General features: G+C 34.7%; 1 protein-coding gene across 2 annotated transcripts in view; it reads left to right on the top strand.

Moving 5' to 3' along the window:
* Window positions 1-17,377, top strand: part of Prkacb (protein kinase cAMP-activated catalytic subunit beta) — a 110,865-nt gene that overhangs the window by 25,806 nt on the left and 67,682 nt on the right. Inside the window, exon 1 of one of the 2 annotated variants that reach the window (XM_090334528.1) lies at window positions 12,693-12,932. The exons of the other annotated variant lie outside the window; for it this stretch is intronic. Coding sequence (XP_090190654.1) covers window positions 12,746-12,932 — 187 coding nt within the window. The 5' untranslated portion in view covers window positions 12,693-12,745. Of the gene's footprint in view, window positions 1-12,692; window positions 12,933-17,377 lie in introns of those variants that run through there. 2 annotated transcript variants of the gene reach the window in all.

The raw sequence follows: 17,377 nt of genomic DNA, 5'->3' as shown, positions 1-17,377 counted from the left end.
CCACTCCGCCCCTGGGCAGAGGTAGCTTTATCCTCCATTTAGTGCTTCTATATTTGATGAGACCCCCAAACAGCTCCTGAGCTCCTGTGGACTATAGAGGACAGATAAATTTCAAATTTGAATGCTCCCTGGAAGTTCTTTAGTATGAGGCAGGGTGAAACACCTACTCTCCGAAATAGTGTTTGAAACCTCACAGCTCCATCACCAAGTCCCTCCAGGACTCACCTTGTGCCTCTGCTGTCATTTGGCTACTGTTGACAGACCTGGTTTTACAATTGTTCACTTGGTTTCAGCAAGTAACCTAGTTCTTACTGGAGGGCAATTCAAACCTATTTGTGTTCAGTTTGAGATGGCTGGTAATCCAATGGAAAAATGAAAAGAACTATTTTGATACAAAGTGACGTATTGTCTATTTAATTGCTTTCATTCTTTTGTTTTCTCCTTGATATTTCAGGATTTATATGTTGCAGGTCCCATGGTAGCTACCAGGAGTGTAGAGATAAATGGATTTGTTGTAAATAGTCAAATAAAATTCAACAAATATGTAGTCTGATGTATCAGACCATAGTGCCTAAGCCCTATTCACTATTAAAAATTCAGTATAAAAGTAAGGTTCCTTGATAGTTATATGAAATGTAATAGTAACTATTACTAACCTTACCAAAGTAAGTATATTATATAAGGCAACATTTGCAATTAGTTCTCCATTAAATTGTTAAAATTCAAGAACGATATTGGATCAATGGGAAGGATTTTGGAGGACTTCATTTTTTTCATGTTGTCGTGTATATAAATTTATAAGAAAGGGAGAATTTAATGGTTTTGTTTGTATGCCTAAAATACAGTTCTTTTGTATTTTAGTGCTATATATATATACTAAAATATATATTCTAATATATGTGTTTTTAGTACATTGACATATTTATGAGTGATTTTCATGTTTCTGGATTTGCATGTGAAGACTGGCTCTATTCTGCCACCTTCTGGCTAACCTCATATCGTGTACTGCTATGAATCAAGTGTTCTAAATGCCATGATCGGTACCAGATCACTTATTTGAGGGACCCAGGAGATGTCAATAAGGTCAGGTTAACATTTGTTTCTTAGTTTTGAAATATGTTAAGAATTTTTGTTAAACACGATATCACATTGTGGTATGTGAGGTTGTTTCCCTTCTAGTATGTAGTTATAACTTCCTTTTACTTTGCCATTATGGTAAAATTCCTGCATGTATCATTTGGCATTAAAACTACATCAGGTTTGTTAGCTATAATATACATCATGGTCAAAGTAAAAATTGCTTTGGAAGTGATTAAGATGAAAGTTACTGAAATTGTTCCAAAATTCTTATAGAAAAACTAAGGTTTGGTTACACTTAGTAAAACTTATGCATATTGATAAAACTTTGCTATTTCTAAATTAAATCTTTTTAAAATTGTATTTTTATGTTTAAGTAGTTGTAAAAAGGAGTCACCACTCAACAAAGTAATTTATTAGTTTAATTCATCTTGATGGATATTATCCCTTCATTATTCTCTTCTTCTCAGAAGTTTTGCTACTTTAAATCCTTGTTTTTGTGACACTAAAGAGTACATCTATATTTAAAGTAAGTTTTTTTAAGAATTTGAGTAAACCTTCAAAACTTGAACATAGAGGCAGAGTATTGCCATTTAATAACTTCTCAACAGCGTTATCTTCTTTGTTTGCCTTGAAGATGAAGTAAAATACCTAATCTAAAGGTAAATTTTAAATACATTTGTTTACATAACATACAAAATGTCAGATGTAATAAGCATTACCACCAACCAAAGCTAATATCTTAAGTGGATTCCAAAATAGTGAATATAATATGTTATTTTTTCTTTTGGTTATGCATCGAATAGTAATTAAAACAGAGTAATCAAAAATAATGAAAAGTGTTGCTCCTTAAAGTAGTATAGAAGTAGATATGGTATAGTGAGTCATAATAAAGATTTTTCTGTCTGTGTTTGATCAATGATTCGAGATCCTTCAAACTTGCACAAAAGATGATGTGAATTTAGTGTGTACAAGCAATCAATTTAGAAAAATCAAAAACATTGAATACTACATGATCACTATTGCATTAGATTCTAGAAGTTGAAAATGATACTCTCAATGTGGCTATTAGATCCAAACAGTATAAGAGCAAAGACTCAATATTTGCATACCCAATGGTATGGACATGGTATTGGAAATATAAACACTACTACATAGACATAAAAATCTATGACTCTATAGACATGTTTTATTACATAGATTAATATGTATCTATGACATACAAACCCTCAGCCTAATTTTAATTATGTTCTAAAATCTAAGTGTCAGTGATTGTATATAAAGATTCCCTTCTTGAATACTTGTTTGTTAAACACGTCATTTGAAATATGATGTAAAAATCAATATTAATAAATTCTTTAATTAAAAGAAGAAAAAGAAAACAATACTCTCAGAATTAGAAGTGTAAAGTATAAACATAATTATTGTGTAATGTAGTCACTGTAACAGTGTGGGTGTTAATGTATTTATTAGGATTTGGAATAGAGAAAATAACTTGGAATAAGTGTGAATTTGCCAGAAAAAAAGTTATCTTCTATAAATGGAACTGTGTGTGTGTCTGTGTACTCTCCAGTACTGGGGCTTGAACTCAAGGTACGGGCATTGTCTATGAGATTTTTTTTACTTAAAGCTAGTATGCTACTTGACATTTTTTTATTAGTGATTATTTTTTTATTAGTGATTAACTAAAAATAGCTTGGGCTTGTTTTGAACCATGATCCTTAGATCTCAGCCCCAATTGGCTCAGATTATTGGTGTTCAGCTTAAACACAACTTTTTTTCATATATTTTTATTATAATTAATAGAAGAGTTGACCAGATAGGAGGTACATTACTTCACAAACATTGATACCCTTTCTCATGTCTTGGTCTCCATTTCCCTCCCCCCATCCCCACCCCTCATCTTGTTAAACACAACTTTTTGCTTGATTTTTGATTACTGGTTTGTCTGTCTTCACTTTTCCACAGTCAGTATTGGAACTACCACAACCTTTTTTATCTAGAGTATTTTTTATCATCCATCACCCTGAGAGTAATGTTTATAAGTTGATGTTTTTGAGGGGAGAAGACCATGTTGTATCTTCTATGAGATTTGTAATGCGAGTGTAATGTGTTTTACGAGCAGGCATTTATAATGTTGCTTTATGAGTCTATAGATATATTTACCTCTGTGTTCTAGTCACACTAACTTCAGTGCCATCAAATCTAGCTTCCCCTTGTACTATGTGGGTTCTGTAGGCAAGAGGAGTGACTGTGATGCCCTGTTCAGTTAGTCTGTAGTAGTAAGGATTGAGAGGAGAAATAGCATCTTCATTCCTGTTTCAGGTAGAGAACCCCTTCATGGTGATTTAGATGGGCCACCTGGCCATATATTTTTCTAGCAAGTTTGTAGATCAACAGAGAGGTTCTCATTAACATGAAGGGCTTTAGAAAGATTAGAGGAAGATAGTCTTGTGTTCACTATGAATAGTTGGATATCTTCATCTTTCTTGTATTTTTAAGACTCTCCACCCCTCTTACATTACTACATTTAAGTCTTTGTTTGTTTTCTATTGTTGCCATAAGAGATTACCATAAGCTTAAGTGACTTAAAACAACATTCATTTTATCGTCTCATAGTTTTATAGGTCATCATTCTGGCAGGCACCAATTAGAAGTTTCTAGAAATGAATTTTCTTCCAAGAATATTCATATTGTCAAAGCACAACTCATATTTTCTTTTGGCCCGTAGGACAGGTTTTTATTTGAGGGTTTCCCTGAGCTGCTGAAGGTCTTTCTCTTGTGCTTGTTTAAGGATTCAACATCTCTGAGCCTGTAAATCTGCTTTGAATTATGTTAGCTTTGGAATCTGATGACATCTTGTCATATCTTTCCATCTGCTTCTGGCCATAGATAGTTTTCCACTTCTAAGAACTAATATAGTTATACAGGAGTCACCTAAGTTACCAGAATCTATTTTAAGGTCACTAATTAGTAACCTTTTTTATATCTGCAAAGTCCATTTCAGCCTATTCATAGGCTCCAGAGAACAGATGAACCTAGTGGGCAGAGGGCACCATTCTGCTTACCAGGTTTCTGGGAAGATGGTATGTGAAAAGGCATAGAGTTAAAAAAGGATATGATGGCTCAAGGAATGGCAGTTGTTAGTACTCCTGTTCTACTATAGAAATGGGTGAAATATCACAGATTATAGAAAGCGCATGATTATTGAAGGTTATAGAAGTTACTTGAGTTTGTTTTTGTTTAAAGTGATAAAACATTTAGCAAGATTACAAAGTTTTTAGACTGTTATGCTTTGATATGTACAATTATGTGTTATTTTAGGCATTAAGGATAGTGCATGGATGAAAAAGTATTAAAGGTGATTATAAAACTTTTTGGTGGCAAACATAGCAGTTTTCCAAGAATGAAACAGCCAGTATCATAGTAATATTGGCACTACCTTTGATATAAGTAACTATTGAAGTTTATATAATGTTCTGTGACAAAAGTACTATCCTTTGACTGGCTTTATTAAGAGATCTACTTGTTAATTTCACACTGAAATCACACTTTGTGTTAAACTGCTTTTTTTGAAACACTGATTTTTACATCATATTTGAAATGTCATGATTAACAAACAAGTAAGGGAATCTCTAGATGCAATCACTGGCATATAGATTTTAGAACATAATTAAAATTAAGCCCAAGAAATGTAACGCATGTTTCCATGCTCATGCAAGTGCATGTGTGTGCACGCACACACACACACACACACACACATACACACACACACACACGCAGTCACATCATAGTCAAGTTATTGGAAACCAAGATAATTCAAATATAATTCAAAGCAAGACTGGCGAGCAGTCTTACTTAAAAGGAAACGCTAAAAGTATTTCCATGCAGAAAAGGTAACAGATTTGGAATGTCTTTAAGGAAAGAAATTATGAATATCTGCATAGATGTAACATACTATTTGTTCTTGGTTCACTAAGATATTTGTTATGGTTTAAATAAAAAGTAATAATATTATCTGGTGGGTTCCCAGTGTATTTAAATATACACATTAATAATTAGAATATCAGGCCGGAGATTTGCCTAGCATGCACAAAGACCTGGGTTCAATTCCTCGGTACCACATACATAGAAAAAAGCTGGTAGTGATGCTGAGGCTCAAGTGGTAGAGCTCTAGCCTTGAGAAAGCCCAAGGACAGTGCACGGGCTCTGAGCTCAAGCCCAGGACTGGCAAAACAAAACAAACAAGCAAAAAAAAAAAAGTAGAATATCAGGAGGGGAAAAGCTTTAAGAGAACTAAATATTTAGCAGGATTTCACATTTCTTTGGAGTGGTAAAATTTTAATTCTAAGTAGACTTAAATGATATAGATATGTACATTATATATAATTTACTATACATAACATGCTATATATTATAATGGAGAGACAGAACACAAATCTTTAGAAAATAAAACAAATGGGAAAAAAATCAACTGTGCAATATACAGACATTCAAGTAACCCCAAAGAAGGAAGACATTCCAAACAGGAGAGAAGAGACCTAGAACTCAGCATTGTCATATAAAGAAACTAGAAGTTTTCTTACAAGAAGAAAAACTAAACAGAATCAGTGATTTTTCTTAGAATTATCGAAGAACTGAGATTTCCATCATCAGGATTGCAGAAAAACATACACGCACACTAGTTAAATGAAAGCTGCAATGGCTGACAACTATCACACATAGTTCAGAACAAAAACAGTTAGCAAGGATTAAGAAACATGATAATGATGAAAGATAGAATTAAGTCTAAATGTGTGTGTACCTAACATGGAGCTTCAAAATTAAATAAGCAAAACGATATATCAGAAGAAAAATATTCCCAAAAATAATATCCCAAGAATAATCCCCAAACTGAAGAATTATAATCTCTTAGTAATCTATAGAATAAAATAAGTAGAAACCCCAGAAAAAAATAAAATTAAAGACCTTCAGTCAAATTCTGCTTACAATTATACTTATATTTAAAAATAGAAAACAGTTTTTACATGTACAACTTAAAAATTGGAACAGGAAATTCCTTATGCCGAGTTACAAGACAAATTATAACAATTTAAAAAGAATTAAAAATCCTGCAAAATGTTTTCTGGCTATTATAGATTTGGTGTGGAACTCAATAAATGAAGTACACCGAGGAATTTATGCTCTAATAGCTCTAATAGCTTGGGGAAGCAGTTTGTAGTGTCCTTTATGTACAGCATTATGCATCTGCAGAAAGGGATAGTTTTTTCTTTTTCCTACCTTATTTAGAACAGCTTTGTTTTCCTCTTATTGCTCTTGCTAGGAGTTGCATTACTGTATCAAAGAGGAGTAGAGAGAGTAGACATCCTGTGTCATTCCTGATTCTAAAGGAAATTATTTTAGTTTTTCACCATTAGGTATAGTGTTGGTTGTCAGTTTGTCATGCACAGCCTTTGTTATATATGAGGGATGTTCCATGTATTCCTAGCTTCTTGGGAGCTTTTATCCTGAAGGGATATTGGATCTTGTCAAAGCCTTTCCTGCACCTATTGAGATGATCATGCGGCTTTTGTCCTTACTTCCATTTATGTGTTGTATTGCATTTATTGATTTACATAGGTTGAACCAGCTTTGTGTCCTGGGATAAATCCTTTTTGATAATAGCATATTATTTCTTTGATTAGTTGTTTAATTTAGTTGCCTATTATTTTGTTTAGAAGTTTTACATCTATGTTCATGAAAGAGATAGGTTTATACTTCTTTTCTTGATTGAGTCCTATCTAGTATTGGGATTATCATAATGTGCTTGGGCCCTGAGTTCAAGCCCCAGGACTGAAATAAAATTTGGATATGAATCTAACAAATATGTGCAAGTTCTCCTTGCTAAAAGTTATGTAACATTGATGAAATAAACCCAAGTAGAATGAAATGATAATTGTATATGTGCCACAAACTGATTTGGTCCTGAATTCACTTTCTACTGTATAAATTGTGTGTATATGTATATACAATGAAAGAAACCATAGTTTCCCAAACCATTTAGAATAATGGGGATAAGGGCAAGTTTTATAGTTTACCAATTAGATCTAAACTTAACCAGAAAGAACCGATATGTAGATAAATCAATGGAATACAGTACAAAATAGAACCATGCTTATATGATCACTTTATTATCCTGGCATTTGAACTAACGATCATTTTCAATGTAAGCACTCTACCACTACGTAAGTACTCTAACCACTGAGCCATGTATACAAACACTTTTGCTTTGGGTTATTTTAATTATTTTTTTTTATCAGCTTTGGGGTTTGAACTCTGGGCCTGGGAGCTGTCCCTAGTTGCTACCATTTTAAGCCACAGTGCCACTTCTGGTCTTCTGGTGGTTAATTGGAGATAAGTCTCATGGTGCCCGAGTTGTCTTTGAACCACAGTCCTCAGATCTTAGTCTCCTGAGTAGCAAGGCTTACAGATGTGATTGGCGCAACCTGCTTAATTTGTTATTCAGATAGTGTCTCCTGCTTTTTGGCCAGCTCTGTCTCCAATTTCAATCCTTGTACTTCTGCCTCCCATGCAGCAGGAAATTGTAGGCATGTACTACCTTACCCAGGTTTTGTTCTATTTTGTTTTATTGAGTAGATCTTGATAGCACTTTAGCCTAGACTGGCCTAGACTGGTGATACTCTCACCTCCATGAACTGACGTTCATTTTTGACAAATGCAAAACTGTGTGTGTGTGTGTGTGTGTGTGTGTGTGTGTGTGTGTGTGTGTGTGTGTGTAGATAAAATTATTATTAATCTATATAAAGGAATAATTTTTCAACAATAAATATATGTGGAGCATTGAAGTTTACAACATGGATGAATCTTGATTTACTATGCTATGGCAAATGTTGCACAATGAATGAAGCACTTTTTAACATTCTAGAAAAGGCAAAGCTATTGCCCTAAAACTTTTATTTGAGTACCCAGTTCATAGTGATGCTGTTTGTCTTCCATATGGAGATACTGTTTCGTTTATATATAAATAGATTATATGTTTTTTATCTGACCTTCAAACTAACAAAATACAAAGGGCTGAGTTCCCATGTGATTATAAGTGTAGAAATGAATGCTAAAAATTCTGTAGATGACTACAGAAGAGGAGATGTTCTCATGGCATATCCTCACACCTTCACATGGGCCTGGCAACTCTGAAAAATACTAGGCTTGAGAAAATATTTGTTCCTTGTAGAGAAAATCATGCTCATACATACATGCAGTCCTGATGGAGAATTAGAAGACTTACTCTGGGCAAGTTACAAAATGTTTTGTGAGTTTCCTCTCTAGCTTAAAATAGGATTCATACTGCTGCTACTTCATTTGTAGGGATTTCATAAACCTTACAATAATATTTGACATATTGGTAAAGTGCTGGAAAAATATACCACTACTATTTATTCTTAAATATAAGAAGTCAATATTTTGTGGTATCATGGCAAATAAAGCAAGTTTCACTCTGGAAGTTGCTATCATTTTTTAAAGCAATTCAGTTTTACTTAAAGCTGTAGTTGTTTCTTTCTAGCAGTAGATGCCAGTAGAGTTCTTTTTTAATAAAAACCGAATTGCCTGCGAATTTCCATAGCAACAGTGTGCTGGTCAAATTACCATATATAGAAACATTGCTTTAAGAAGTAAGCATTGTGTACCTTCTACAAGGACTTTGTAGTGTGGAAACCTTTTTACTGCAACAAAAAGATGGCAAATGACTACTCACCTCGTAATTTTTTTCTGTATTAACTTGGTTTTAGCGTTATGCATAGTTTTAAACAAATAAGTACTAGTGTTCCTGTTTGAGATCTAGAATTACTTTTGAATGTAAATAATTCTGGCTAGACATCGGTTAAAAATCAGTCTGGTGGGCTGGGAGTTTGGCCTAGTGGTAGAGTGCTCACCTAGCTTGCACAAAGACCTGGGTTTGATTCCTTGGTACCACATACATAGAAAAAAGCCAGAAGTGGTGCTGTGGCTCAAGTGGTAGAGCTCTAGCCTTGAGAAAACCAAGGACAGTACTCATGTCCTGAGCCCAAGGACTGGCAAAAAAAAAAAATCAGTCTGACCAGGCTTAGTGAGTGACTCATGCCTATAATCTGTATATTCAACAGTCTGAGATCAGAGGACTGTAGTTCAAAGCCAGGGCAGAAAAGTCTGTGAGACTTTTAACCACCAAGGTGCTGAAAGTAGAGTTCCAGTGGTAGCGTGCTAGCCTTGAACAAGCAAAGCTTAGGCCCTGAGTTCAAACCTCAGGACTGACACAAACATACACACGTACACACACACACACACACATAAAACATGCATATCAATGTTAGGATAGTTTGTGTCACTGGCAAGCAGATACTCTGAATATAATACTTAAGGGAAAGCTAGTCATAGATGAGTGATTAAAGGTGGTGACTAGATGCAGAAAAAACAGGTTAATTTTACTGAGAGAAAAAGGAACTCAAAGGATGAATAGAATTCAGCAACAATATAGAAAACATTCCAAAGATGCTTTCATTTTTTTCTATATAGGCAATTTTATGACTGTTGGATTTTATATAATTATGGTCCTATCATAAATAATATTAGGGAATGGGAGTTTGGCCTGGTGGTAGAATTCTTGCCTAACATGCACAAAGATCCAGGTTTGATTCTTCGTTACCACATACATAGAAAAAAAAACTCAGAAATGGTGCTATGGCTCAAGTGGTAGAGTGTTAGCCTTGAGAAAACCCAAGGACAGTGCTCAGGCCCTGAGCCTAAGCCCAGGACTGGCAATAAATAAATAAATAAATATATTTTCCAGTATTTTCATTCCACATATACATTGAAATTGTTAAAAAATGAATGAATACTTTATTCATATATTCACTGAGTTTATAATGGTGTGTACCATTTGTAAATTTAAGTAGCTCCTAGTTCCTGACATACAAATTCAGACAGCAGGATTTTCTTTCCAGACACCAAGCTTTAACACAAAATCGTAAGACCAGTGATAAGAAAAAATAGGTTTTTTTTCCATAGGAGCTATGTGGAGCCTACACTGAGGAGCCAGCATTTGGACAGGTGCTGGTTTGCTCACCTTCATTTTAGCTATTCTGGAAGTTGCAAGCAGAAGGATCAAGGTTCAAGGCCAGCAGCCTAACCTGTTGCTTTAGGATTAGTTTGTGTCTTTGGCAAGCATATAAAGTGAGTGTAAAGAGAAGTCTAATGATGTGAATCAAGTGGTAGAGCACCAGCAATGCAAGTGGGAAGTGTGAAACCCAGAGTTCAAAACCTTGTAACAATAACAAATAAGAAGTGAAATTTAGAGTAAACCTTAAGTATGATAGACTGTGTGTCAGGTGAACAAGTCAAAAAAAATCTGATTTTTTTTTTTTACCAGTCCTGGACCTTGAATTCAGAGCCTGAGCACTGTCCTTGGATTTTCTCAGGCTAGCGCGCTCTACCACTTGAGGCATAGTACCACTTCGGCTTTTTTCTTTTTCTTTTTTTTTTTTTACACTAAACAATATTCGTTTTTATTGTTGGGGATAACATATAGAGAGTTTACAGTTACATTCACAAGGTATTAGGTACATTTTTTTTTTTGTGGGTCATAGGACTTTTTTGTGGGACTTGAACTCTGGGCCAGGGCCTTGTCCCTGAGCTTTTCAGCTCAAGGCTACTGCCCTACTCCTTGAGCCACAGTGCTTCTTCCTGTTTTCTGGTGATTGATTGGAGATAAGAATCTCACGGGCTTTTTAGTACCTGAACTGGCTCTGAAACTCAATCCTCAGATCTCAGCCTTCTGAGTAATTAGGATTACAGGCTTGAGCCACTAAACCAGCTTTTTTCTATGTATGTGGTACCACTAGGCCAAACTCCCAGCCCTGAAATTCAGAAATTTTAAACACTTCTTACCATATTGAGTCAGTCTATACTCTGTGATTTTATAAATCTCTACAGATACTGTATTTGTGTGAAACACTGTCAGATATCAATTAGTATGCATCTAACATTTATACAGAAAGCTGTACATTTAACAAGCTTAGTCTTATATTGTAGCTTGCTTGTTTAGATGAATTTGCCTACAATATGTACAATATTCAAAACTTAATAGCAAAATTCCCTAGTCAGAGTTACCACAGTGGACTATGTCTGTGTCTTTGTGTCTGTGTACATCCTAATTTTATTATATCATTTCTCCTATTTGTTTTATGTATCATTACTGTTTCTGCTTTATTATTGTAACAGTTAAAGCAATTTGTCAAAAAATTGGCCAGAGGCCTGGTGTCGGTGGCTCATGTCTGTAATCGTAGCTACACAGGAGGCGGAGGTTGGAGAATCATGGTTCAAAGCCAGCCTGGGTAGGAAAGTCTGTGAGACTCAATCTCCAATTAATCACCAAAAAACCGGAAGTGGTGCTGTGGCTCAAGTGGTAGAATGCTGGCCTTTAACTGAAATGCTCAGGAACAGCTCCCAGGCCCAGAGTTCAAACCACAAGGCAGACAAAAAAGAAAACAGAAATCTAGATGAACACACACACACACACACACACACACACACACACGCACGCACACATACACACATATATACATTTTTAAGATTTTTAAAAGGCCTTTTCCTTTGGGCTCTCCATTTCCTTTCCTCTTCCCTCCATTCTCCTTCTTCCACTCTGCTACACTCCCTTACTCTCCCCTCTTCTGTTTTTCTGTCAAAGAGAAAAAAGAATTTCTTATTCATTAATTGGCATCAAAAGGCAAATACCATCTTTGTCAAATGCTATAGGTAACATTCTTTCCTGCAAATTGATCATGGCAAACCTTATTTAATTTGAGTTGGATATTTTCCTAGGTGAGATCAGCCAGTCATTGGATCAGGTAAACAGTAATGTTTTGTGTTAAGGTTTAAAATTAGCATGTCTCGTGCTAACTTTCAATCTCATGTTTTATACCCCTTCACATTTTGGAATTTTTAAAATACATTTGTGGTAGGTAGCTGTCAATGCATGAGTGTGGTACAGCACTGACAGGCTGAATTTCTGTCATCTCTGTTACATTTCACTTACCTCAGCTAGTAAGCAACATTCAGTTCTCTTTTGAAATGATCAGTTCATATTTTTCTTAGTTTCAGCATATGTTATCAGTTTGTTTTGTGACAATTTTCTTAAATACATTCCATACCAATTTTTGAGGGAGAGTGAAATACTTACGATAAAATCTGTATCTTAGTCATTTCCTGGAAAAAACCCACTTGTCTTTTTAAACTGTTTTGTCTGGAGGGTGTGTTGTCCTTTAGTCGTTTACATAGGGTTGTAATACATGTTTAACTAGTTTCCCTTCTAAGCAACTTTAACCATGTGTATAATTAGTGCCCTTATGAGGTTTTGTGCTAATATAAGAAACATTCAAACATAGAGTCCTTTAGGTAGATAGTGCGAGTTTTAAAAATTCCTCTTTCTAGTTGAGGTGAAAAAAGTTTTGTTTAAGAGAAGTTCGGTGATATGCTGTTTTATATTAACAGGAAACAGAACAGCAGTAGTGGTTTTGAATGCCATGCAAACAGGAAGTTTGGCACATGCAGAGCTCTTTAGCGTCTCTGTAAGAAGTTGTTAAGCTCCTTCTGGAAATATTTTCAGTTTCTCTCAACAAAGTGTAAATGTACATGAATGGCAACTTACAGAGAACTACCCTGTAACCAGTATACAGGTACCTCTTCTGCTCTTCAGAAGCTGGAAGGCTTTGCTAGCCGATTATTTCATAGACACTCTAAAGGTACTACCCATGACCAGAAAACAGCTCTGGAAAATGACAGTCTGCATTTCTCTGAACATACTACCTTATGGGACAGATCAAGTAAGTTCTTTTTCAAAAAATGATATATTAAACTAGGAGCCACAGTCTCAGTTGGAGTTTTAGAATCAAGTTTAAAGAATTCTGCCTTGTCTCTTTGTGATTAGTCCAAAGATATTTTGCGACATGAAATTGAAAGAATTTCACAAAAACTTGAATATCAGTTATGCTGAACCATGTATTCATTGTTTTGTTTCATGTATGACTACTTAGGTTGACTGTCAATGAGAACAGTTTTTGTGATATTCTTACATCATTTCTAGCATATTTCAATATTTCTGTTTTTTATTTTTTGCTTTTATAAAAATTAAAAAGAATTGATTTTTTTTTGTTTTTTACAATTTCTTCTGTTTACAACCTCTTAATGTTGAAAAGACAAGAAGACCTGGAGTTTGCTTTAAATTTCTCCTATGTTTGCCATCATATATTTTTAAATGCATACATGAATGCTATTTCAATTGTTATATGCAAGATTTTCTAAACTGAAAGCAGATTATTCTACTAAACTCATACTTTTATTAACATGGGTATGTAAATTTTTGTAATTATATTTTGTGATATTTATGAGTGTGACTATAAGTGGGAATGCTGTTAATGTTTTCATTGAGTTTATTTCAGACATATTAAATGCTGGAGGCTTACTGCTTCCTAAAACAGTGATATAAAGCCATTTTTGGTGACATAATTTTAAAAGAGAAATTTCACATATAAAAAATACTAGTTCTTCAATCTCACCTTGAACCCTCCCAAAAGTATTTTTGCCACTTTCATTAAAAGAACAGTAGAGTTACCTTTGGCACTCTTGCCCTGCTGGATCAAATAGCATTAGGGTTTGTCGTTTTGTTTATGTATTCAAGGGAGTTATGAAGGAAAACTCACTAAAAATAGTTTACAGATGTTTTCTTATATCTTAAATAGCATCTGGATAATTGTGTTAGTTTATTTGAATTATTGTTCTATTATGTTAGAATTTTTAAAGTCTTTCCAAGCTACTTTAATGAGTCAGTAATAAAGACTTATTTGTGTGAAAAAAATCCTCAAAATATTATTTATAATTATTACTGCATAGTAAGCTGACACCTGACGTATATCATGTTATTAAATTAATGAACTGGAAAAAGTTAAAATAATGTACAAGATGGAGATTTACATAGTAACAGAAGCTTTTCACTTAGTCTGCTTCCCCTCTTCTGTTAAATTATAGTCGCCAGTATCATTTTGGGAAAACTTTCTATTACACTTCAGCGATTTAAAAAAAAAATTATACTAGGAATGTGGACAGAAGGAATGTGGCTTAGTGGTAGAATGCTTACGTAGCAGACATGAGGCCCTGGGTTCAATTTCTCAGGACCACATCAACAACAAAAATTTGAAATTAATTTGTTTTATCTATGTTTCACAGTGAGACTTTAGTGAATGTTAATAAATACCTTGAACAAATTCCAAAAGACTCTAATAATTAAAAGTTATATTTGAACTAGACCTTTTTAAAAAAATGTTAATGTATGGGACCTAAGTTTTTTGAAATACATTTTAAAGTCAAGCAAAGGATATAGTATCATGAGCCATGATTCTTTTTAGAACAGCAGACTGATAAAGTTTTCTTTTTGTGAAGTTAAAAACGTAGGCAAATAGAGTCCTTCTGTATGACTAATACTCATATAAGAAATACTTAAAAGAACAGCTGGAGTTGGTTACTCATCAGCCTAGTCGCTCCATATGGAAAATGCTCATAGTGATGACCAAAAGCAGGTGAGGAAGCTGTTGGTGAGCATGCACTTTGTTTACTGTGGTGGAATACGTCCAAACAGAAGTCAAGTGAGACAGCAAACCTGGGGATCCTGCACTTTAGGAATTCCAGGAATTTTTGTGTCAAAAGTACAAATCTTTATTCATTTAGCAGTGAGTCAGGGAGGGAGTTTTGACTGTATGAAGCTTTCATACAAAACATTGTTCAAAGTTTATTTAAAGAAATTTCTTGTCTGACTTGTTTAACAAGAAAAAGGAATGCAGTATCTGCCAGTGATAAAATTATGTGAATATACTCATTCCAAAGTGCTATATTGAGAAGCAACTAAGTGCAGAAACCACATGTAATTTTTGTAAAAGTTGGGGTCCTGAGCTACTGAGTAAAGATGAATTATCAATTTATACATGTACAAAACTTAATAAACTGTTTCTTTCCCAGTTATATGAAATATAGGAAAATATATAGTGATTCCCAATTGTTTCATCTGTTACTATTAAGCCACGATTTTTTTCATATATTTTTTATTGTAATTAATAGAAGGGTTACATTATATTCACCAGATAGATAGAGGGTGCATTACTTCACATACATTGATATATTTTCTCATGTCTTAGTCCCACCCCCACTACCCCTGTCCCTCATCTTGTTTTCCACCCTTCCCTATCTGATTTCAAATAACCAAATACTTAAGTCACAATTTCTATTTGATAGCAGAAGTATATAAATGTTAATTCTAGAGTTTTGAAAAATAACTAAATTAATAGCATCAAATAATTTACCTTGTAGTCCTGTGAACTGACAGGCTATTTTTCTGGTAGATGAATTTTAGATTTAAGATTTAAATATTGTATTGAGCAAATGAATTTGAACAAGGATTTTTCTCAGATAGCTTTTTGGTAGCAAGTGATTATAATTATAATACACTTTTTCCAGTTTCACTTTTTGAAGTAAACCTTTCAAATAATTTAATTCCTTTGTTTATCCACTTTGTATCATTCTAGTTCTCAAATTATAAACTTTCCACATTACTTTTCTACTTTTTCATTTGTAATTTTTATTAGTTCCCCCCCCCTCCCGCCCCAAGTTATGAGGATTGAACTCAGAGCCTGGGCACTGTCCCTGAGCAATTTTGCTCAAGGCTACTTCTCTATCACTTTGGGCAATATTTCTGGGGGTTTTGTTGGTGGTTATTTGGAGATAAGAGTCTCACAGACTTAACGGCACAGGCTGGGTTTTTGAACCATGATCCTCAGTTCTCAGCCTCCTGAGTAGCAAGGATTACAGATCTGAACCACCAATGCCCACCTGTATTAGCTTATTGATAGCAAACAATTTTTGCCCTATTGGTTAACCTTTTAAGTATTTACTAACTCATAGTCAGTATGCAAGGTTCTGAGGAAGAAAATAAGATGTAGTTTGCATCCTTACAGACAAGAGTCAGAGAGAGCAGCCAGGTACAATGGCTTGTGCCTATAATTCAATGCTAAGGAGTTAAAACCAAGCCTTGACAAAAGTTAGTAAGATCCTCATATCAGTCAATAATTGGGTGTGATGATACTTGCCTGTGCAAGTATCCTATGCTGGAAGCTTTAGGTAGGAGGATTACAGACTGAAGCTAGCCTTGGGCAAAACTATAAGACCCTGCCTAAAAAAATAGCTAAAGCATAAAGACTGGCTCAAATTGTCAAACCCCAACATTGCCAGTAACTAACTAATTAACTAAATAAATAAAATATTAGATCAGAATCTAATAGTCAGGAGTCAGGGCATTTTTGTTTTGTTTTTAGTGGTGCTAGGGATCAAACAAGGGCATTGGACAAGCATTCTACCTCTGATCTATATCTCTAGCCACTTGAATGTAATTTTTTTTAAAGTAGAAAGTAATGCAATGCAACCTTATTTAAAAGCACCTAAAGAATTTTACCTAGCATAATAGAGAACAAGATAACTTATTTTACTACTGGGAAATGCATACAGCTATCATATGTGTTTTGTTTGTGCTGAGTGCTTTGTTAGAAACAAAGTTTTTGAGGCTACTGTGAATATGGCAAGGAATAGAGAATAGCCCTTTGTGTCACTTGTGGCACAAAGGGAGTCTGTCTGATACTCTGTCTGAATTTCCTTTTACTGCTGCTACCAATGGCAAGATTGGCTCATAACCTAAGACTCTTCCTAGATTTCAGTACTATCATCTCCTAAATATCAATTTTGCCATCTTCTGTTTATTTTTTTCCTATTTTTACAGTTCTGGGATTTGAACTCAGGACTTCACTCTTATTAGGCTGTCACACTTGTACTAGGCTGGGTCTCCAGCCTTTTTTGTGCTTTTTTTTTTTTTCTTTTTTTTGCCAGTCCTGGGGCTTGAACTCAGGGTCCTGTTATGGGGTCAGGGAAGGGGATTCCATGACTCACCAGAGTCCACCACACAGAGACAGTCTCATAAAAAAAAAAGGTGAATTTATTGGGGAAGTAGATGGTGAACTGACCAGCCAGGGACACAGTGCAGACTCGGGAGCTGACACTGTGATCCTGAGCAGTTTTCACACTGGGTTTTAAAGGGCAAAAACCATGTGGTCGAACCTGGCCGCACATAAATGGCTAATAGGATAGTTACATACACAGAGGAACCATAAAGTCAGCTCCCACCACACACAGGTAGCCAATAGGGTTACAGCCTAGTGTTTAAATTAACCCTCAT

Source organism: Megascapheus bottae, chromosome 6 (assembly GCF_031878675.1).
Source record: "Megascapheus bottae isolate mThoBot1 chromosome 6, mThoBot2.hap1, whole genome shotgun sequence".
In the NCBI taxonomy this organism is placed as follows: domain Eukaryota; kingdom Metazoa; phylum Chordata; class Mammalia; order Rodentia; family Geomyidae; genus Megascapheus; species Megascapheus bottae.
The sequence above is the reverse complement of the archived record's forward strand: the minus strand, read 5'-3'. Positions and strand labels throughout refer to the sequence as shown.